The 23,846-nt window shown below is 43.7% G+C and overlaps 1 protein-coding gene across 2 annotated transcripts; it reads left to right on the top strand.

Moving 5' to 3' along the window:
- The first annotated feature begins 25 nt into the window (after positions 1-25).
- Positions 26-23,684, top strand: ttc39a (tetratricopeptide repeat domain 39A). Of its 2 annotated transcripts, XM_084472652.1 has the most exons (21): positions 26-192; positions 700-750; positions 948-998; positions 1,387-1,434; positions 10,402-10,506; positions 14,885-15,016; positions 16,018-16,061; positions 16,710-16,777; positions 16,964-17,028; positions 17,437-17,536; positions 18,012-18,077; positions 18,182-18,290; positions 18,767-18,834; positions 19,239-19,298; positions 19,634-19,795; positions 20,268-20,359; positions 20,730-20,850; positions 21,092-21,203; positions 21,488-21,602; positions 21,959-22,075; positions 22,384-23,684. In XM_084472652.1, exons 1-21 carry the CDS (start codon positions 140-142, stop codon positions 22,496-22,498), a joined length of 1,854 nt encoding a protein of 617 aa, XP_084328778.1. In that variant the 5' UTR covers positions 26-139; the 3' UTR covers positions 22,499-23,684. The 2 variants fall into 2 exon arrangements, with proteins under 2 accessions (XP_084328778.1, XP_084328779.1); XM_084472653.1 differs by lacking the exons at positions 26-192; positions 700-750; positions 948-998; positions 1,387-1,434 and adding an exon at positions 5,168-5,291.
- Positions 23,685-23,846: the final 162 nt, after the last annotated feature.

A 23,846-nucleotide genomic window follows, 5' to 3' on the forward strand; every position in this document is an offset into this window, starting at 1 on the left:
TTATTCACCGCCGCGTAGCCCATGAGCAAGGGGCTGTCTTATTTCACTGTCACCGGGTCGCAGGTCCACCGCTCAGACCCATGAACGTGTTTTAGTCACGAGTCTTAAGTTTGTTGCCCGGAACTTGTCCGCTTGTGGAATGAGTTTTATCACGAACTGGAGAAGAAGCGGAAAGAAAAATGACAGTAACAAGTGAGTAGCCCACATAAAAGGATAGTTCTTTTGAACTTCCCGTATTCCTATCGAAATAGGTAGTCCTGTGGGCAAAGTGGGATGGGCAGAACTGGGTTTTAAAGCCGTAGCCCAGTTAGTGACAGAGTTGAACAATCCACGTTTCTGGATTTCAGTGGAAATCAATTAGAAGCACCAAAGCGTTTGAAGTAGCGGACACAATCCATTTAGTTGAATAGGGCTATATATAGCTCATGGGACGAATCGGCTTTAAATACGATTTATCCATCGTTATGTGTGTGTAATATTATGTTATAAGCCTATTTCAATGTTTTGAGTTCTAAATGTGTGAACTGTTTAAGACGTTTCTTTTAAGACACATTTCCTTACATTTTGTTATTATCCAATTACCACTCATTTTGCAAATAAGTGCACTTCTTGGAATTTCACGCGTGCTTGTAATGCCGTTTCGCCAGAATGTCCTAAATGACACCTCGATCAGTACAGTCTCTAAACACTTTTCTGCAGGGACGCTGTCGAGGCCAAAGACATCCCGGACGGACCAAACTCCCCGAGCCGGTATGGTCACATACTTTACACACACACACACACACACACACACACACACACACACACACACACACACACACACACACACACACACACACACATCGCCCAGGTGAGACACGCAAGAAGTGTACACGTCTTGACGTCTACACGCTGACAAATCCTGTCAGCCCAGTCTAACTCTAGTCTTTTTTTCTCTTTTCCTCCAGGTTGTCAGTCATTAATAGCCCAGAGATGGATCCTATCATCGCAGATTTTAGGTAGTCTGACCTATCATTCAGTGTTTTAACATGTTAGTAGGCCCACTATACTCCAGATGGCCAGAGTGGTTAGATTCTGTCAATGAATTACTGGGCATAATCAAATGGACCACATTGTGTGTTCCCATTTCCGCATTGAGTTAAAATTTTCTGTATTTGTTATTTTATTTATGATTTCACATCTTTAGTGCATGTTTGTTAATGTTTGTTGTGTCTAGACAATATCAACCAGACAATATCCTTTGTGGTAAATAGGTTGCCCGGGGACTTTACTGCCTCTGTGTTTCTATGGCACTCGTTATCAAGTTCCCGGAACAATAGCCCTCTTTTCAGCCCTGGCTTTTCTCCTCTTTCTTTAAATGACCTCCATTCTGTTCCTCCCCTCCAGCCTGCGCTTAGCAGATGACGACCAGGACTCTATGAAACCACCCAATGGGTAAGAGAGGAAATACCTTGTGTTTTATAACAGTCCATAACTATGTGGAGTATAACTCAATGACCCCATACCTCGGACCATCTCTGCCGTCTCCCGCCATCACCGAGGGATGTTTTTCCTTGGTGACGGGGTCCATTATTATAATTTTCTCCATACATTTACTATTTGATTGCAAATCCTGCTAAGAGACAGACGATTTGTCTTTTAGATCTGGATAATTTGTGGTCTACAGTCTAATGTGCAGTCAAAAGCAACTCAAAGCATCTACCCTTGCAGTACAACACACACACACACACACACACACACACACATGAGGACAGGAAGAGGAAATTAGAGTTTAGTTTAGTCATGTGATCATTCAGAATAGCATAGACCTTTTGTATTTTGAATATTATTATATGTAGGGAATACCCCTAACCCTAACTCTTAGAAGCATCTAGGATGTATTAAAGGTTGCACGCCCACTCATCATATTTCCCCTCATCAACAAACTGCCATTTTCAACACTATTTTACACTTTATTTACTTTTTTACACTATTTTACACTATTTTACACAAAAATTTGTGGGAAGCTCCACTGTAATTGAATCTTCTAAATACACAGGATATTTCTATGAAAGGATAGAGAGAATTTATGCTCTATATCCTTTCACACGATAGAGAGCATAAATATCCAGTTCATAAGCTGGTCCTCACTGGGTTTACGAGGCACGCTCGAGAGTGGGCTAAGCTTCTCAGACACTTGCGGAACGTACTGTACTAAAATATTATCACAAATGGGTGGTAGCCATGGGGATGACACGCCCCCCCCCCCCCCCCCCCCCCCCCCCGCCTCCTTCATAGAACACTCCGCCGGCAGAGCAGCCGGAGGAGTCCGCATACGACCGAGAGGTCGGAACAATGGAGCGTCGGAGAAATTATATGGACCCGAAGTGAACTGTCTACTGAAAACATCTTTCTCGAATGCCGCCTGAGTTTGTTGTTGCTGGTGACGTAAAGAGGTCAACCGGTGGCTCTATTACCACTAGTTGAAATGGGTACAGCGCCACCTATCGTACCGGGGAATGACATGCTTCGGCCAATGAATCGATTTACTCACCGCCATGTATACTCGGACAATTGCAGTTGTCCAATTGCGGAGCATAGTCAAACTATGGCTTTAATCGGATTAAGCTGTGCATGTAAATGTATTGCATTCTAATTCAAGCTGGAACTGTGGGGTTCGTTCACACTTTGATTTAAAGTGTATTGAATTTAAAATAAATATCCTGTGTATTTTAGTGGAGTTCACATCCACTCTAGAGCTGTTTGTCCATTCTGGGCTACTGTAGGAACATGGTGGAGCAACATGGCGGCCTCAGTGGAATAGGACCCACTCCCATGTAGATATATAGGGGGCCCTCTATGGTTACAAAAGCATGACAATACTTGTTAAAATGGGATTATACACTAGTGAAAACATACTTCTGAATGTTATATTCCCTTTCTGCCAAGTCTGCTCGCTAGATGCCACTCAATTGTACACACTGCTCCTTTTAACTATTTAGTAGATCTGAATAGGTTGTTAGGGCAATATCCATTAACAACACATGGTCCTTCCTCATAACTAGGTGTGTGTGTGTGTGTGGGGGGGGGGGGGGGTCTGGTTGTGGGTGTAAATCTGTAGAGGTGGGAAAAGCATGAGGATGTCGCCACCTCACCAGCAGCCTCCTGTGTTAGCCTCATATGATCACATGCTTTAACATTTGGGTAGCAGCTGGGTCTCCCAATCAGGCCACCCTTGTCCTACACAGACACAGACAGACACACACACACACACACACACACACACACACACGCACGCACGCACGTACGCACGCACGCACGCACACATACACATACATGAACACACACATACACATACATGAACACACACGCACATCCTCCCGCACACACACACACACACAAGATATACACAGAAGATATGCTCTCACTCATTTCAGGCTGCGATGCATGGAATGGTGGCCTCAGCGAAATTCCCGCCCCAAATCCAGTTTGCAGCGTCCAATAGGAACTACCGTAACCGAGTCCGTGGACAACGTATAGCGACTGATGAACCCACTGCCCTGTGTGTGTGTTTGTGTGTGTATGTGTGTGTGTGTTTAATGATGGCTTCACCTATAGACATGGTCATTTAATATCGCTATGTTTTATTCACACACATACATGTATATACGTACACACACACACACACACACACACACATAGACTTAACACACACACACACACACACACACACATAGACACACACACACACACACACACACACACACACACACACACACACACACATAGACTTAACACACACACACACACACACACATAGACACACACACACACACACACACACACACACATAGACTTAACACACACACACACACACACACACACACACACACACACACACACACACACACACACACACACACACACACACACCACACACACACACACACACACTGCACCTGTGGCTCATTTGTGCTGCATCACGATGGCGGAGAGTTTGCTGCTACTAGGTCTTAGGTGTCAGTGGAGACCGGGAAGAGAGGGCTGCTGCGTCCCTCAGGGGGCTGTTCTGGTTCTGCATGTTCTGGCCTCAGGGAACGTGCTACCTGTCTGCCCACTGCGGTGTTCAGCTGCTGGCTCCACACTGCAGTTTGCTCCACCTGCACACATATCCATTTAATTGTGTTATGGTACTTCCTTCCCTTCATTCACTTAATTTACTTCATTCACTCTTTTGCACTCTGTCTCTCTCTCTCTCCGTCTCTCTCTCTCTCTGTCTCTCTCTCTCTCTGTCTCTCTCTCTCTCTCTCTATCTCTCTCTCTCTCTCTCCCTACTTTCTTTCTTGACATCACCATCCTGTATGTTGGAGGTGGTTGCCAACTAGTGCACATAATACAATATTTTGTATTGCTCTATTTCTTTCTCTAGATACTAGATTCTATTTTCTCTCTTGTTCTCTCTCTCTCTCTCTCGTTCTCTGACGGTGGTTCAGTTGTTGATGTCACATCTTATGTAAAAGGTACGTAGTGGGTTTTGATAGGGATGAAGCCACACCCCTCATTCTGCATTAACCAATCTGGGTGTAGTACTCGAGTAGCATGAGGGCGACGATGGGAAAGGGTGGGGGAGAGAGAGAGCAGAGAGAGTTAAGGGACAAGTCTGTGTTTGTGTGGTTCTGCGTGTGCGTGTGCGTGTGTGTGTGTGTGTGTGTGTGTGTGTGTGTGTGTGTGTGTGTGTGCATGTGCATGCGTGCGTGCTTGTGTCAGTGTATGGCCATCCGTCCTTTTCAGTGCGCTGATAAAATGTGTGTGCTCTCTTTTGTGAGGTAGTCATCCTGATCTCATTAAGGGCCGTTTCTGTTTCTCCTCCTCCTCCTCCTCTGGCTCTTCTCTCTATCCACCCTCCCTCGCCTCATCCCCTCCTTTCGCTCGCAGTCCTTTTACGTCTGCCTTCCCCTGTGCTGCTGCTACTGCTGCTGCTGCTGCAAGAAAGAGAGAGAGAGAGAGAGAAAGAGAGAGAGAGAGAGAGAGAGAGAGAGAGAGAGAGAGAGAGAGGGAGATTTAGAGAGAGAGTGCTAGAGAGAGAGATAGAAAGAGAGATATAGAGAGAGAGAGACAGAGGGGAAAGCTGTAGTTCATTACACTGCACTACCGGAAGGGCCCGAGGCATACGGTCACTTCTGCTATTCATTCTCTCCATCTCTCTCTGTTTATACTCTTGATCTCACAGATACATACACACACACACGCACACACACACACACGGTCTGCCAGATGAAAATGTCAGGAGAAGAACAGAGTCATTCAAATGGGTAAGATACTTTGGTCCTGCTGCGTGTGTGTGTGTCTGTGTGTGTGTTTATGTATATGTCTATGCGAAAGTGCCTGTGTGTACATCCCTGTGGGAGTGTCGCTTTTAGTTCCTCTGCTATAAGCTATTGTTATGTGTAATCAGTAAAAAGTAAGTGTGTGTGTGTGTCTGTGTGCCTGCGTGTGCCTGTGTGCATGTGTGTGTGTGTGTGTGTGTGCGCTAAACAGGCCAGTGTTTGTGTTGACGGTACAGTATGCAGAGCTTGCTGTGCTTGTTGCCACTGTAATGGAGCCTATGTCTGGTTTTAAAGGTTGCTTAAAGGTTTAGCGGCACACAGAGAGCGAAGCATGCATACAAACTGGCTCAGAGAAACTCTCCTCTTTTGTCATACCAGCTAAATGAGTTCAGCGGCTTTGAAAAGTAAATATGTGTTACACAATGTAACACTAATGCCGATCAGCCTACCAGCTTTGCATTTGGTGGTGATGTCACGTGATAGTTACGTATATGTGCATCTGTGTGTAATTACTTGACTTGCTTATACTGTATATAATGTGGTGGCGTGATTATGTTTGTGTGTGTATGTAAGTTAGTATGTGTCGTGTGTGTGTGTGTGTGTGTGTGTGTGTGCATGTGTGTGTGTGTGTTTGTGAAAGAGAGTCCACCTTGAAACCCTCAAGAGAAATCAATTGAGAATGTCAGACATGCTGACTTTGTATTCGATTAGTCGTCGGGATAATGTGTGGTATGGGACGTCCTGCGTCTCACTCACAGAGGCCATTGTGGTGGTTGTCATGGCATTTCTTCTTTCATTTAGGACTCGGTTATTGTGTTACGGTTAAGGGAAAGCCTCCAACATGCTTGCGGGTGACACACTGAGTGTGTTGTTCCTCCTCACATGCCTTCGTACTCTATCGGGGCATTGCCTGTAGTTGTATTATTATCCGGAGCTGCAGGCGGAATCACTGCCTCCAGTTGTAAATGTCATGTTTTTACTGAGACGAGAGGGGGATACCGCTAGACATCGGACAATAACAGCAGGACATATATACGACAATACAGTTGTCAAAGGTTCACTGGTAAAGTTGCTTTACGGTGCCAACCCAGTCTCACTCCAAATGTGTAATAGCTACGTTGGTCCACAGTGGAAAACGTATGTTTTTCACCATAACGGCTCTAAAATTGTGAAATGCCTCAGTTCTTTTGGCCTATTCTTCTCTTTTGGCCTGCGTCCTCGTCTGTCACAAGTCAGGTTGACAGAGTCAAGGTTCTGTCTGCAAAAAACAAGATGGCTGATTTTCCTATCATTGTCAATGGAAAAATGTGATTGTGATTGTTCATGCATTCAAATGCAAGTTGAGTTAGCGATGTTTAGTTAGTTAGTTATTGTGAGGTCTTGCCAGGTCTCGCCAGAATCTTTTTATAACACAACATTTCTATCGTTCTATTCTATCGTTGCTAGTTGCTATGGCGGTTGCTATGGACGCTGACATTGCTGAAACTACTTAGCTTGCATATTGTTTGAATCATTGTCCTTGTTGTGAGGTTATCTGAGCTCTTACGTTATTTATTTTCTGTTATTTTATTTTACTGTTTTATTGTTTGTTGTTCGGAGAAGGTTCTTGTATTTTAAGAATCATTTTAATAATCTCAACAAAGTTCATAACTTCATGCAGGCTATGTCTGCTGAAGGACCCTATTTCCCATGTTTCACACTGCATGGGTGACATAATGGGTGACATAGTTTGAGTTTGGGAAGTACAGCCAAATGCTGGTCATATGTTTGACTCTGGTCAGCCCTCTGTCATTAGCCCAAGTTATTGTGCTAGAGAGAGAGAGTGTGTGTGTGTGTGTGTGTGTGTGTGTGTGTGTGTGTGTGTGTGTGTGTGTGTGTGCGTGTGTGTGTGTGTGTGTGTGTGTGTGTGTTTGTGTGAGTGTGCACTCTCTTGAATTTGAATTTGAACTTGAATTTGCGTGTGAGTCTGTATAAATGTGTAAGTAAGGAGGTAAACATTTTAAATATATCTTACAGTGTTTGTCATTAGCCAGAGTTGCAGTGCTTGTGTGTGTGTCTGTGTCTGTGTGTGTGTGTGTGTGTGGGTGTGTGTGTGTGTGTGTGTGTGTGTGTGTGTGTGTGTGTGTGTGTGTGTGTGTGTGTGTGTGTGTGTGTGTGTGTGTGTGTGTGTGTGTTTTGTGTGTGTTTGTGAAGTACATCAAAAATATCAGACAACAAAGTCTCAACAGCACACATTTGGTTTTATTGTTTTACTTTTTATGGGCAAGAAATGTCCTATCTTATTTTATTAGATTTATTTTAAGTTAAAGTTTAAGGTATTTTGCTCTCATATTTTTGTGAGGAGAAGGTTTTGGACCTTGAAAGTGATGATCAATCTTTCTGTGTGTGCATCTATCAATGAAAACATCTAGAGCTACGAGGCATATCGCGAGGCGTAAGGGCAGAGATTGTGAAGGGCAGAAGTGTGATTAAACAGCTGTCCATCAGCCACTCCGGCTGGGCTATTTAGGCCTCATGTGTATAATACTTTGGCCCATGTCTGGGTACCTGGGCTCCTTATGTAAGTGTTTTCTGTCCCAGCGCTACATAAACTGGGCTATGAGTGCACTTATGGTTACACAAGTGCAAGTGTGGGAGTAAACAAAGGCACGTTGTTGGTATGAATCCTGGTAAGAGATTGTCGCCAAGCACATACAGAGCTTTCTTAAACCTCGATAAAATGTTTGCAGTCTTCTGGTTTTTGTGCCGCCTTTATTAGGGTTGTAAACTAGCTCAGGATGAAGACTGTTGCTGCTAGACTTTTTGTCATTATCTTATTGGATAGTGGCCGTCACGTTTTATTCCAAAGACTGGACAGAAAGGGTTGGTCTGTCTTTCCCCGGTCAAGCCTGGCTAACCTCATTCCTGAGAGACATGTTATGTCTCTTGACTTTCATGTTACTGTATTCTAGAAACAGGAAGTCTGTATGTTACTTTCACATACAGACTTACAACGCGTGGTGTTCCACCTGAGTCCATTCTAGGGTCCTTGCTTTTTAATCTGTAAAGCTTTATTTGATCTCACAAAGAAATACAATACACTATTGTATTTTATTGTATTTTATTGTACACAATATTACTATTGTACACAATACACAAGCGTTACATTTCCGTGTGGCTTGATGACTTGAGCTCTATTGATACACTGATTTGCTGCACAGATTAATTTACATGGAGGTAAGGAAAAGTAATCATGCCCAATTTATACTCCTCGTCTCCACAACACAGAGGTCAAACATTATGCTGTTCATCATCTTCTCTGATTAAAACTGTGAGCAGCACACTGTGACTAGCTTTACTTTTAAGTTACATCATGCTGTTGTTTGTATTGCTTTAAGAACAGCATTGTAACGTTGCTTTGTTTGATCCACATTGAGATGTTTGACTTGAAAAGATAAAATGCGGTGTGTTTTGTTTTTGTGTGAGGCAGGCAGGTTTGGCCACTCACTTAGATGCACACATGAAGGAAGCTAGAGTCGCACTGTACCAGAACACAGCCCCTGGTGTGTTGTGCTGTTCACAGTGTTAGTTGGCTGACCGAAGGTATTCTGTTGTGTTGTTGCCTATTTTTGCCTATTTCTGGCGGCAGAAATAGGCAAATCATGTGATCTTCATGTTTTAACCCTTTACCAACACACTGGCTGCACAGGACACACTAGAAACACATGTGGTGAATCCCAGCACTTGCTGTCTCTAAAGCTCGCCCGTGAACACCATAGACATGGTTGTCATGTGAGGATCACATGCTCCATATGATAGACTAACTCAGAGGGTTCCGCGCCTGTGCGCGGAAGTAATTCCTACCGCTGCGATCCACTATGGCCTGCTCCTCTTAACTAGCCCCATGTCACGCTGAGCCATGTTTCCACGGTGTCAGCACTCGTGTACCTGCTTGATCTTTCACACTCAATCACAGTCAAAGTTTTATCAGCATCAGGCAATTGCACATGCACATGTATTTTTATTTTATTCAACAATTGTCATTCCACCTTCTTCTTTCGGTATGTTCAGAAGGGAATGTTTCAGCATGGAAACAAACCTCCTCTAGATCACAAGGCATGGAGGACTGGCAAGAGTCATGGACTCACAACAGGCTACAACAGGTCTCCCTTATCCCAGTTCCCGTCAGCCCAGTGCTTATAGATGTGTCCGTAAGGGGATTCTGCAAACAGATATGCACGGGAGGACGAGAGAAGGTTGAGACTGCACTGCAGATAACCAGTGCAGAGGTAGGGTTAAAAGAGGAGAGAAAGACCACAAAACCCACTTCCTTCCCAAGAACAAGGGCACTGCAGCAGAGCATGTGGAGATGAGTCAGACCCCAGTCATGTGCTCTGCCATCAATCTTCATACCTGTTGTTGTTGAGTCCTGGAGGGATCTTTGGCTTACACACTGATGGACTCATTAAACTTGTTGGCACTAACTTTTTTGTTTACCGGATAGCCACATGAAAGCCTTTGACTCGTCTTGACTCCATAACCTAATAATCAATCACAAAATTCCCTTTTTATTTGATTTCTCCACTGTAATAATCCGGCCAATGTGACATGCCAGCAATTCAATAGGCCCCATTGTAGGTCCTATTATTCAAGTATGACTCATCAAACTCGCCATTCATTTATCCAATATCGATCTTCTGCTGCAATAGCTCTATGCTAATCTTGGTCGTAGAGCATCTAAGTACCAACCAAAGGACCGAATGTAATGTACTGTGATCGTGATCTGATGTTGTCATGTAGTGTTAGTGTTGGTCCTGTGATGTGCTCTCCCTCTGATCTGATTGGTCCTGTAATGTGCTCTCCCTCTGATTGGTCCTGTGATGACGTGCTCTCCTCTGATTGGTCCTGTGATGTGCTCTCCCTCTGATTGGTCCTGTGATGACGTGCTCTCCTCTGATTGGTCCTGTGATGTGCTCTCCTCTGATTGGTCCTGTGGTGTGCTCTCCTCTGATTGGTCCTGTGGTGTGCTCTCCTCTGATTGGTCCTGTGGTGTGCTCTCCTCTGATTGGTCCTGTGGTGTGCTCTCCTCTGATTGGTCCTGTGATGTGCTCCGCAGGTGCCTGCGCTCAGAGCTGACCGTGGCTCTGGAGGACTGCATGGCCGCTCTGGACCTGTTCCTCAGCAACGACTTCGAGGAGGCCCTGGCCCGGCTCAGAACCCGGTAGGAGAAGGACCGACAGACGCTTTTATCCAAAGTGACTTACAATAAGTACATTTCTCCGAAGAAAGAGAAACAATATATCGCCGTCGGTACAGTAAGGATGTTCATAGAACATCATAGAATAGTGTCAAGCACTAACAATTTTTAGGTTAACAAAGCTAACTAGGATAAGATGCTACACAATGCTTAGTTTTATTATTAAGTGCAAGGAAGTACAACATTCAATTAGTGCATAAGAGGGGTGTGGTGGTGGGGGGGGGGGAGGCTATGCAGAGTCTAGATGAAGCAGAGACTAGGTGTGTCATTGTTCAGAGCACCTTCTCATACATGGATTAGATTGATATTATTATGGTGTTAAACGTAAGACTTTGTAACAACTGAAAGAAAAGCCATTGAATGTATTCATTTAACACATGTATTTGGGGGGACAGGATAGTTTATTGGTTAGGGACTGAAGGGTTTTTTTGACTCCCAGCCTAAATGATCTGGGTTTGAACCCCAAACATCTGCAGACCTTGAGCAAGCAAAAAACAAAGAGGAAAAATCACTGTAAGTCGACTTTAGATCGAAGAGTATGCTAAACAAATACATGAAAGTACATTTGTTTTTTGTTTTTTTCCATATTTTGAATTTAAAACATGAATCATCCTAAATCCTGCATCCTAAATCCTTCGATTCCCTTCAAAACGATGGGAAGGTAGCTAGGGCTAGGCCTCTGGGAAGACCTTTATCGTGAAGGGCCTGGATTCTGATTGGCTGCCGTGTGGCCGCACTGTAGTTGCTCACATTACAGCTGTGTTCACATAACACACAACTCCCTCCCACACCCTAACAGTCGCCATTGTGCTCCGCTGCAGTCGTCAGGTTTCTCCCATTGTTCACAGAGGATTCTCCCCTCCATTATCGTGACCTTCATCTTGTCCCTTTCTCGATCCGCTCGTTCCCTCCTGGGTTCGCCTCGGAGTACACAATACCAGCGCTCTGGCTCCGTTGGGAAGCTTGTAAAATGCACAAAGTATAGGTTTCACCGGAGCCCTTGTTTGGGGAGCTATGTATTCCTGCTAGGCCGATGTGTCCTCTGTTCACGTAAGCCGGGAGCGGTATGAGCTGGAGGGAAGGGATTCCATTTTGTATTTCATTCACAAGCCCTTCTTTAACCTACATCTATGCATCTATATATTTAAAAAAATTCAAATAATAAATGTTCTTTAGAGAGCACTTTCCTAGGTCCTATAGGGCACTTCACATGATATAAAAGAGACCTGTTCTACCCATGGGGGGTAGAACAGGTGTTGAGGATGGGAGTGTGTTCCCTGTACGCTAGCTTGAGGGACTGGTTGAAGTGTTCTCTGAGGCGGGAGTGACTGAGCAGATTGGCAGCAATGTTCTGGATGTGCTGTGATGGTCTACTACATCAATAGTACGTGGACGGTGACTTTGTCATTATGCTGTCAGAAGTGTTTCTGTTCTGTTTCTGTTTTACCCGCGGATCATTCTGTGCAAATTGGCCAACCATGTCAGACGTGTAAATGAAGCCTCATGGCTTTAGAGTTTCATTGATATTTATCTGTCCAAAACTCTGTAACATCCTCCAACCCTCTAACCCTAGCAGTAACCCCTCCAGCTACCCGGAGGCTAAATGGGTTGTAGGCTGTTGGGTTCAATAATTCATTCATCAAGAGGTACTGCGCCTTAAAACTAATGCGATTGAATCGTCTATATCCTCTTTGTCTACATGCAATGTAACTTGCTCTTCCCAATGTCCTTTGATTAAACAGGAGAGCTTTCGTCCTTAAATTCAATACTGTTCAGTGCCGTCCGCAGTGGAACCACCTCAATGAGCCCCTTTCATCAGCTGGTGGAGAGGGAGTGCTTGCCTTCTGGGCTGGATGATATCGTGTTTGTTTTCCAGGCTCTTACTGTGGAAATCTTAATGTGGTCATGCATTTTTCATTAGGTAGAAAAGCTAAGAAACGTTTCTGATACAGAAGTTGATCCTTTCTGTACAGACATACTGAAAATTGGATGGGATTTTTAGCTTGACACAAAGACACTTGGGTACGTGTACACACAAAACAAACACACACACACACACACACACACACACACACACACACACACACACACACACACACACTCACACACTTTTATGCGTTTGTTTGCCCGGCTTACTGTTCAAACATAATAAAGGGTAGGAGGCTTCTAGATAACGTGTCAATTTATGTTCACGTTACAGCAGATCCCCTTTCACATCCGAGCAGTATCCACCCACAGAATCTGGGCCAACGCACACACACACACACACACACACACACACACACACACACACAAACGTCACACACACACACACACACTCCAGCCTGTTTCTGTTCAAACTTGCTGGTCTGGAAAGCGCCACTTCAAATCCTTCCGATCCGTTCCTCTTCAGTGGAGCTCCAGGAGCGGCTGGGTCCAGATGGTACAGAGGTGTTGTTATACCCGGCCTCACACAGCTGAGGGAGGGGCTTCTGTCATCCATGCTGACACCCATAACAAATATGTATTTTATTTATAGGCAGAGGTACACCATTTCAGTGCTGTGGCTCAGAAAAGGAGAACAAGAAAAAAATGATGAAGGTCTTGATTTATATACCTTTAAATGATTTACAGAGAGTTACCACACGTGTGCGTAAGCACATCGGCCAGATGGGCAGAAACACACGACGTGGAGGGACAGTACATAAAGTACTTTCTCCCTGTTGTCAAGACGTGCACGAGAGATGACGAGGCACTAAGCACTCCAGAGAGGCCCCCTCCTTTGCACTGTGTTTTTTTAAAGCACAGAGGTAAAAATAACCAGCACTCCCTGACAGAGCGCTGTCGTCACAGAGGGGCGAGTTCCTGTGTTGTGGCAGGGAGGCTGAGTCTCAGGGCACTGCCAAATACTTTGGATTCTCAGCCGATTCTCCACATGCCCACAAGAGATCCAGTTGATCAGTTAAACTAGCATCTCTCTCCCAAACGTTATGACACAATGTGAGGAGGTACCAGATCAATGTGATGCAGTGGACCTCTGCCAGGGAGCTGTGGTCAGATGTTTTTCAGTGATAGTGCTCTGGCTCAATCCATAACCTTTGTTTTGAGGTAGGCTGGACTGACGTCTTCGGGTGATTGCCTAACCTCCTGGTGTCCACCAGGTAGTGCAATCCAAAAATGTTTCAATTGGTTGGAACAGATTCCATATGTTTGGCTCTCTAAACCTCGACCTGTTTTATATTATCATTTATTGTTTTAAATAGATACATTTTTCAAATGTTCAACTATACTTTCTCACTCACGCATGCACGTTCACAAACACACACACACAGACACACACACAGACACACACACACACACACACACACACCTACACACACACACACACACACACATGCGCGCACACACACTGACATGCACACACACACACACACACACACACACACACACACACACACACACACACACACACACATATACATCTGCAGACATATTCGCTAATATAACTGCATTACAATATGAATGCAACCGCTCAACTGCATTATCTTGATGAATAGAGTAACAGTGGTCGGAGTCGAGTGGTTCACCGTGCTAATGGTTTACATTCAGGGATGGCTGGACGCTGGCCGGTCACATGAATGATTGTAAATGGCAGTGAAATGTCGATTATGTAGGCGTGCAGCATTCCACGTCGACTTCTCCCATATCCACATTGTTCCCTAATCTGTGTGAGTCACTCCTGTTTGGTTGGATTGTGTGTGTGTGTGTGTGTGTGTGTGTGTGTGTGTGTGTGTGTGTGTGTGTGTGTGTGAGAATGTGTGTGCATGCGTGTGTGTGTGTGTGTGTGTGTGTGTGTGTGTGTGTACATGTGAGCGAGTGTGTGTTTAATTGTTTTCATGGCTAAAGCTAAATCACAGGGTTCTGACGTGTTTGTGTGTGTCGATGATGACATAGATAGCCTCTCCAGAGACGTAGGTCGTCCCGAGGGGGCTTCAGGGTGTGACAGTAGCATGCAGGGCGAATGCCTGGGCAGCAGCCATAGCTTGTCCTCCATCAAATCTATCTCTGTTCTTTCAGCTTATCACGTCATGGTGAATGAACCATTGCCCGTCATTCCCACATGACTCCATTCCTCCATCCTCATAATCCCAGACCAAATGCATGCAAATGGGCGTTAAATGTTGTCGTCTGTTGTTGTAATGTTACGATGAATGTATGTATTTTTTATCTTTTATTTGTGGGTCCTGTCTTGTCTGTGATGTTTGTAAATAGAGCCGCTGGGATGCAAGACGCATTTCAGACTTGCTCTGACAATAAAGTATTATCGTATCGCATCGTACTTACTCACCCTTCGTTTGTACAGGACCAAAGACAGCATGTATCATGCGCTGACCTACGCCACCATCTTGGAGATGCAGGCCATGATGACCTTTGAACCGGCCCACATCCTGGCAGCCGGTAACACCATGAAGGAGGCCCAGGCCGTCTGCCAGAGGTGAGACCGGTGTGGGGCATGTCTTCCATGATGTGTGTGTGTGTGTGTGTGTGTGTGTTGCGACACATTGTACATGGGATGTCAGGGATGGTAAATGGACTGCATTTATGTAGCGCTTTTGAGACCTGGAGCTACTCAAGGCGCTTGAGCATTGTTTCCACACATTCACACATTCATGCACACATGCATCAACATTCATTCATCAACATTCATACACACATTCAATCACCGTGTCAACCATGTAAGGTAATAGCCCGCTCGACGGGGGCAGTTATTGTTGGGTATGTTGCTCAGGGACACTTGCGCAAGATAGGAGGAACAGGGGATCGAACCAGCAACCTTAGGGTTGCCAGACAACCTGCTCTACTTCCTAAGCGAATAACTCCCATAGAATACTTAAATATAGTTTGTCAATCTGCTTAAATCCTCTTCTGGTGTGTTGAACATTGAGGGTGAATGGATTCCATTGAGAAAGCAATGTCTTTTTGTGTTCCTAGAAGATATGTCATGCCACACCCTTGGGCCTTGTGCATTGTCTCGTTTGAGCTAACCTTAAAGCTAACCTTGTGGCTAACATCCAGTGGTGTCCCAGCAGCAGAGAGCAGAGCATTGGGAGGCTCTCAGTCTTACCAGCCTGGACCATTTCACAACCACCCGCCATGCTTTAGAATCACGCTGGGAAAATGGTTGCCTGACATGTCATGTCCGTCCCACGTGCCAACACAGAGCAGACATCCCATAATTAGATTTGATCGGCCAAACCCCACCCATCCATCTTCATATCACAAACCTCAACTCAGAAGCATTGAAAGAGCTTCTCTCAGCCCCTGCAGAATTCAGATTTGTTTCGCTTATGTTCTGGTTCATTATGTTTTTAACCCTGAGCACAAGGAAGCATTGACAGTAAAAAAGTTAATCAACACCTGACCAAATGTATGTTTGCATGCATTTGATTTTGTATGATTTACTATTCTGTATGTCTGTTGTTTTGTTTTTGCTAGATATCGTAAAAAGTCGACCTTTGCCAGCAAAAATTTTACAGAAGGTCAGTATCATGTGATAAATGATTGAATACAGAATACAGTGTTAGTAATTAAGTTGTGTGTTATATTATATAACATGATGAATCACATGTAATGATTTATGGGAATTATTGCGTTGCACAAGTCACACAATCATATTATGTTATTTAATCAATATTATTACTATATATACTGTATATATATATTGTTACTGTATATAACTATATATATGTAGTCGTCATTTCACCAAATCATGTCATATATTAATTAATGTCATAAAATCTCCGCTTGATAGCTAAATAATAGAAGGTGGAAGAACAGACACTATTTTAGCTTTATTGGATAAAGTCTCTAGTATTTAAGAAGGATTCCATGCATTGATGATGGTTATGAATGAGTGGTTTGTCACATACAAATCGGCTGACTTTCAGTTTTAACCTGTATCCTGTGTGTGTGAGTGTGTGTGTGTATGTGTGTGTGTGTGTGTGTGTGTGTGTGTGTGTGTGTGTGTGTGTGTGTGTGTGTGTGTGTGTGTGTGTGTGTGTGTGTGTGTGTGTGTGTGTGTGTGTGTGTGTGTTGCTCTGTCATGCTGCAGCATCCGAGCTCTACTGCGCTAGTGCTTTGAGGCTGTTTGACTGAAGATAACTGTGATGTAATCATTTTCACCTCAGAGGAACTGCACGCCGAGGTGTGCTACGCCGAATGTCTCCTGCAGAGGGCAGCACTTACCTTCCTTCAGGTTAGAGCATGCACCTTATAACACACAATCAACGCACTCCCTGGAAGGAAAATAAAACCATTTAATTTGATATATATAATATATATTCTGTTTATCTCTTTAAGTCAGACTTTTTTTCTGTACTTCCTCAACACTGGGCTGCTTTACCAATGTCTCTCGTCCCGTTTCTCTCGCCTACTCATTCAGGATGAAAACATGATCAGTTTCATCAAAGGAGGGATCAAAGTGAGGAACAGCTACCAGACGTACAAGTGAGGATGTTTAATATATTGAGTTCTCCTGCCGTTTCCCGGGTGTTCTCCACCATGCCACTCTATCGGATCCCAGAAACGTGAATGTATTTGTACAGGCGTTGATGACAGATACGGCCTGCAATCTCAGAGGCCGCACATGCCCACTTATAAAGGTGTATTCTCTAACACTGGGCTCAAAGAGGAATATGTGTTAGAATTCTGAAAGTACAACTGAAAAACAGAACAATAAATCACAACAATATACAGTCAAAATAATGGAGAACGAATTATGATATATTATGATAATTGTCTATGGATAACTACCAGTTAACCTTGCCCTTTACTTGCCCTAGACTTTATAATGGATGAATTATAAAGTGCATTTCTTAACTGTGTGTTTTGTTCCCCCCTCTCACCCCCGGGCAGAGAGCTCCATTCGGTGCTGCAGTCGTCAGGCTACGCCCACGGAGACAACCACGGCCACTTTGAGGGCGGGGTTAAACTGGGCGTCGGCGCCTTCAATCTGGTGAGGCGCGGCTTAACGAGTGTCATGTCATTTCTAAAGCAGACCTGGATGAAATATTATTGTGTGTGTTTGATTGCATTTTACCTTTATTTTAATCTTTTGAGATTAAACATCTATGTTACAAAATTGCCCTGCCACTTAGATAAAACAGCACTTAGAACAAGTCAAGAAATAACAAATTTCAATGCAAACAGTTGAGGGGGAAGATTTATAGAGACACAAGCAAGGTCGGTACTAAAAACATGAACGGCTTACTCTAGGCCCCTGATGAAAGTCTTCAAAATGTGAAGATATATTCATAATTAATCAATAATTACATGTAAAATAAAATAAATATACAGTACAGAGAACAAATACACCTAAAATAAACACACATCCAATAAATCCATTAAAATATACACATGTCAAATAATGAAACATTTAATAAATCCACGTTGAATAAATCCACGTTGAATAAATCAACGTTCTCCTGCAGATGATCTCCATGCTGCCCACCAGGACTCTGCGGCTGCTGGAGTTTGTGGGCTTCTCCGGGAACAAAGTGAGTGGCATTGTCGGACTGGAGGGTTATGAATAGACAGGCCGACGCGCTCTGCTGCGGGATGTGGTGGGCCGTGTGATTCATTCATGTGTTGTGCTGTGCAGGAGTTTGGCCTGCAGCAGCTCCAGGAGGGATGTGTGGAGAACACCTTCCGCTCATTCTTGTGTAACATGCTGCTGCTCTGCTACCACACCTTCATGAGCTTCATACTGGGTGAGGACACACACATACTCACATATAGGAGACACGTACGCAAAACACACACACGCACACACACACACATATGCACACACGTCAAACATACTCAAATACACACACACACACACACACACACACACACACACACATGCACACACATCAAACATACTCAAATACACACACACACACACACACACACTCACACACATAAACATGCATGTACGCACACACACACACACACACACACACACACACACACACACACACACACACACACACAAATAAGCACATACATATGAGCAAGCATGCACACAAACAAACACATACATACACACATGCACACACACACACACACACACACACACACACACACACACACACACACACACACACGTACCAAAATAGACACTAAAGATGCTGACCACAACAAAACCTAGAGAGTGTGTGGTAGTGTTGATGTTGATGTTTGTTCTCGCTGTGTGCCACTGTAGGTACCGGAGAGGGAGATGTAGGAGATGCAGAGAAACTGCTAGAGCCATACCTCAAAAAGTACCCCAAGGTCGGCCTTCAGTACTGCTTGGTGTGGTGTGAAGTGCTTGCGGTGAAAGAAGTGGATGAGGGTCATGAATGGGCCGATGCAGCTGTTGTTGGGCATGATTATATTGTGACGTTTGGAAATTATATTTATTTCCATGTTTAAATCCGGCTAGCTCAACGTCAGATTCACTAGTATCATCGGACACTACAAATACCCCTGTTTACTATTGTAAAACAAATTAACAAATTCCAAAAACCTATTTAAAGATAAACGGAAAGCCCCGATTAAAATGAAACCACTGTCTGTGTCTTTGTTTGACATTTTCCTGTGGTGATGCAGACATCGAGGAATGTCTATTCAAACATGGACTAACGTGATCGTTGCCAGATTGGATCTTCCTGCTGTAACGTGGCTGTCTCTCACAGGGTTCCATCTTCTTGTTCTTCGCTGGCCGAATCGAGGTGATCAAAGGAAACCTGGATGCTGTGAGTGTCACTTCAAGCTGCCTTTGTGCAGGCCGCCAATTTAATCATTCATGAATGAATAATAATTATTATATTAAGATTATGGATGCTAACATCATTATTAGTATTCGTGGGGTCATGTGTGCCAAACCAACTCATTTGGCTACTCGGGACTACTCTGGACTCAGTTCAACTCCGTTCAACAATTGTACTATTCGTAGACTATTTTGCCGTTACTCCCATTTTGATTGTATGCTCTGAATAGTCCTGGGCTCTGTTTGAATCAATCAGATTCCCTATGTTCAATGACCTAATTAAATAGAACGTCTACGGCGCATACGCTTGTTTTGTATCAGGCTATTGACCGGTTCGAGGAGTGCTGTGAGGCCCAGCAGCAGTGGAAGCAGTTCCACCACATGTGCTACTGGGAGCTGATGTGGTGTTTTACATACAAGCGGCACTGGAAGATGGCCTACTTCTACGCCGACCTGCTCAGCAAGGAGAACTCGTGGTCCAAGGTAGGTGACCTTGTTCCGCTCTTAGAGCATGGGGATTTGTGGTAAATAGTGGGCACACCCAGGCCTAAGAAGGTGATGTTGATTTACATTGAAGCCACAAGCCATTCGAAATTAGCCTTGTGAGACCATCCAGATATTCATTTTTGTGATTGAATATAAGTTTGGTCTTGTCTTGGCAGCAAAAACCGGCTTATCAGAAATAACTGGATTTATAACGAAAGTATAGTTGTATCCAAAACCTACACACTTTCAGCAGCGTGCATGTGTGTTGTGGTTGTGAGGATAAACTGAACAAAAAAATAATGAGCAAGTCATTTACTTTTGCCCTTATGTCCTTATATCCTTGCGTCCCCGTGTCCTTGTGTCCTTATGTTCCTATATCATTTGTCCTCATTGTCTGCTTGCATCTCAAAGGAGAAATAAGAGATGAAATTGCAGCGGTAACAGTCTCTTGTGTTCTGCGTCCCTCCAGGCCACCTATGCGTACATGAAAGGCGCCTACCTCAGCATGCTGACTAAGGACGACTGCCTCACATTTGGGGAAACCGAGATCACTCTATTCAGGTAGAAAGTGAAAATGAAAAGCGATTAATTTAGAAGCTACAGAAATGAGGTAGCAGTGATTCCATCCTCTATACTGCTGCCACAGAGAGCAGGAATGATTCACTCACACATCATTTACGATCAAATGTACCACCACTCGGAATGGAAACTGCCAAGACTTGAAATCAGAGATTGTATTTCTGCGAAATTTGCTTAGCTTATACTTCAAAGTTAGATCAAAGATCAAAAGATAGATAAAAGAAAGATAGATAGATCAAAGTTGAATTCCATCATCCACGACCTTGGCCTTTTTTTTTAAGGTAGAAAGCAACAGTATATAATAAAGAAATATTCCCATGTGTTTATTGAATTGGTGACATGTACTACCCAGACAGGTGCCGGGGCTGAAGCAGAAAATAGCCGGCAAGTCCTTGCCGACAGAGAAGTTTGCCATCAGGAAGGCCCGGCGGTACTTGGCAGAGAGGCCCATTCCTCTTCCTGTTCCTCCTCTGGTCAGTACTGCATTACCACTGCCTTCGTCTTCAGGCTATTTAGGGTGATCACTAAAAAGCTACATTGTGTGGGCTTGCTTACAGTTTTAGTTGAAGGCCTGCTGTTGTTACTCTTTGTCTCTAATATGTGTGTGTGTGTGTGTGTGTGTGTGTGTGTGTGTGTGTGTGTGTGTGTGTGTGTGTGTGTGTGTGTGTGTGTGTGTGTGTGTGTGTGTGTGTGTCTTTGTTTATGTCTGTGTAGGAAATGATGTACATCTGGAATGGATATACTGTCATTGGAAAGCACAGAGACCTGACAGAGGCAATGCTAAAAACACTGGATGAAGCTCAGGCTACACTTGACAGCAGTCCAAGTAAATAAAAAACCTTTTTGAATTTTTCAAATCAATGGCCCTTGCAGATTGTATTCTTATAGACTTCATGTAATACATTCATTTTTATTTTTTTGTTAGCATTAACTACACCACAACATAGCCTGAATCTATGTCTGACACCAATTTCAAATATATGCATGCGTTACGGCTGCTATTGTACTTGTTAAGCAGGTTACAATTGTGAATTGTAACTAATATGCATCTACAAACCATGGTATGAATCAACCAGTGGTTTCACACAGTCTGGTCATTGTGTTCACTAGGGACTGAGTTCTCCATAGACGACCAGTGTCTGGTGAGCCTGCTCAGAGGACTGTGTCTCAAACATCTGGGACATCAGGAAGAGGCCGAAGCCTATTTCACCCTCATCCTCTGCAAGTAAGCCACTGTCCCAAATACAGCCATATACACAGATAATGTGTTCGGGTATTAGACTCCAAGCTCCAAGTTTTCTGCTTCAACCCCCAAAAGTCTCCAGCCCACCCACAGGGATCCTTGATTAAGATCCTCAACCACAAACTGCTTCATAAATAAAATATGTCTGTGTGCTAAATCGTAAATTTGTAAACGCAGACACATACGACAAGGCTTACACGTGAAACACATAGATGAATTATTCCCTATAGTGCTATGTTAATATACAATTTTATAATGTTTACTATTTGCCATAACAAGAGCAGAGATCTCTGACCACACTGACTTGTTATTTTGTTTGTCTCCTCTGTCGCCCCCAGTGAGTCTCAGATTAAGTATGACCACTATCTGGTCCCTAATGCCTTGCTGGAGCATGGCCTGCTATGTCTGGAGCAGGGCAGGAAAGAGGAGGGCATCAAACTCCTGGAAGCAGCAAAGTAAGTAGGAGGCAGAGCCTGCTGAAGCCTTACCGTCTCTTGGTACATCCTATCATATCCTTTTATCGAGGACTTTCTCTCCATCCTACCTGCCAACAAGGTGCATTAATGCATGAATGAACGGAGCACGATACTGTGGAGTTCTGCTCCATAAGCCAAGTGAATTACATTCAATAATGAAAAAAAGCTCACCTTTTCTTTTGTAAATGAACATTCTTAGGGATCCATTCTTAAAATGAATGCAATTCCTTGTGAAATGTAACCGATGTCGTGAACATTAAAAAGGATTTCTGTCATCTGCTTTTCAGGGCAAATTACAAAAACTACTCTATGGAGTCTCGGACGCACTTCCGTATCCAGGCAGCTCTGCACAAGGCGAGGGGGGCGGCTGAAAACGGGATCTACGTGCCGGCCAGTCCCTAACACCAAGAGCTCCGCCACGCCATGAGATCACAAACTGCTTCCTGTGGCCGCGATCCCTTGACTAAACAAGCCGCCTGCGGAGGGTGTGGCCCCCGGATAGAGTACCAAACTATACTACTCCAACAGAGCAAGCAAGCCACCTCTCCAAACAGCCAAGCTCATTCCCACCTTCTTGATTTCTCGTTGAATTAGAGACTGCTTTGAGTGAAATGACTCGACCTGAGATGGTGTAGTATAATATGACAAAGTGAGACATTACATGCCACAATATAGCACAACGCGGTATAATAAGGTACAGCATACCAACGCCCTATGTCAGCCCCCAATGCATTTATACAAAGCTATTCTAAGAACATAACCAGGGGTTCATCCTACTAAAATGATTCTGTGTAAACCAGACATGCCTCGTGAACACCTGAGTCTTATCATGTCTTCATTACTGTGATCGCTGAACATTTGTTGTATTGTTTATTTATTAACTAAAATATGATGCCTTTTACTAAAATGTCCTATTTTAAGAGGACTAATGAATGTGTCTTTTAGAAAGGCAGACCCTCTCCTTTTTTCTCCTACTGGTGTGTGGGATCGATGCCAACGGTACTTGAGTGGTGACAAACGGGCCATCCAGGCAGACAGGGACAGGCCTGCTTGCTTGTCAGCCTATTGCGTCTTTAGTAGGTGAAAAAAGCATTGAATGATGACCACTACTTTTCTGTGCTTTGTAAAACATCTTCTACTGCTTCTGTCTCCACCACTGTAGAGTTCTTGCAAATATATAGGCAGACTTGTTCATCCTAGCCATGCTATTGTGTCAAAACAAGTGAAAACTTGCTAGGTCACGTTGTTTTGTATTTTTTTTTTGCTGAACAAATGACTTGGAAGGCATGAGCTCCCCCGATTTGTCTCAGATGTTGGAAACTTGAAATTAGAGCTCTGTGGGTTTATTGCTGAAGTTTGGGATTAAGAAATTAACCAAGAGTCTATTTGGACTTTTTAACGGTGAGGGAAATGTATATTTTGCATAGTTTTATCTGTTTGGAATATTATAGCAAATTATCTTACAATCTTATGATCAGTTGGTTTATTTCTTCACTGTTGTTGCTTATTTACAGATTTTCTTCAAACTTTAGTCACACTGTGATGTAAAAGGTCAGTGTATCTTAGGGGCATGGCAACAATTAACCTAAGTGACATTCCTGTACATAATGAATGTTTCTTTTCTAATTCAAAATGAAAAATGACATAAGAAACCGAATCTTTGTGACTTCATGCTGTGTGTTCTTTATTTGGCATACCCCACACAACGGCATGCAACTGAAATGCTTAAATTACACACCACAAGATATTT

This window comes from Micromesistius poutassou (assembly GCF_964030765.1).
Source record: "Micromesistius poutassou genome assembly, chromosome: 9".
NCBI lineage: Eukaryota > Metazoa > Chordata > Actinopteri > Gadiformes > Gadidae > Micromesistius > Micromesistius poutassou.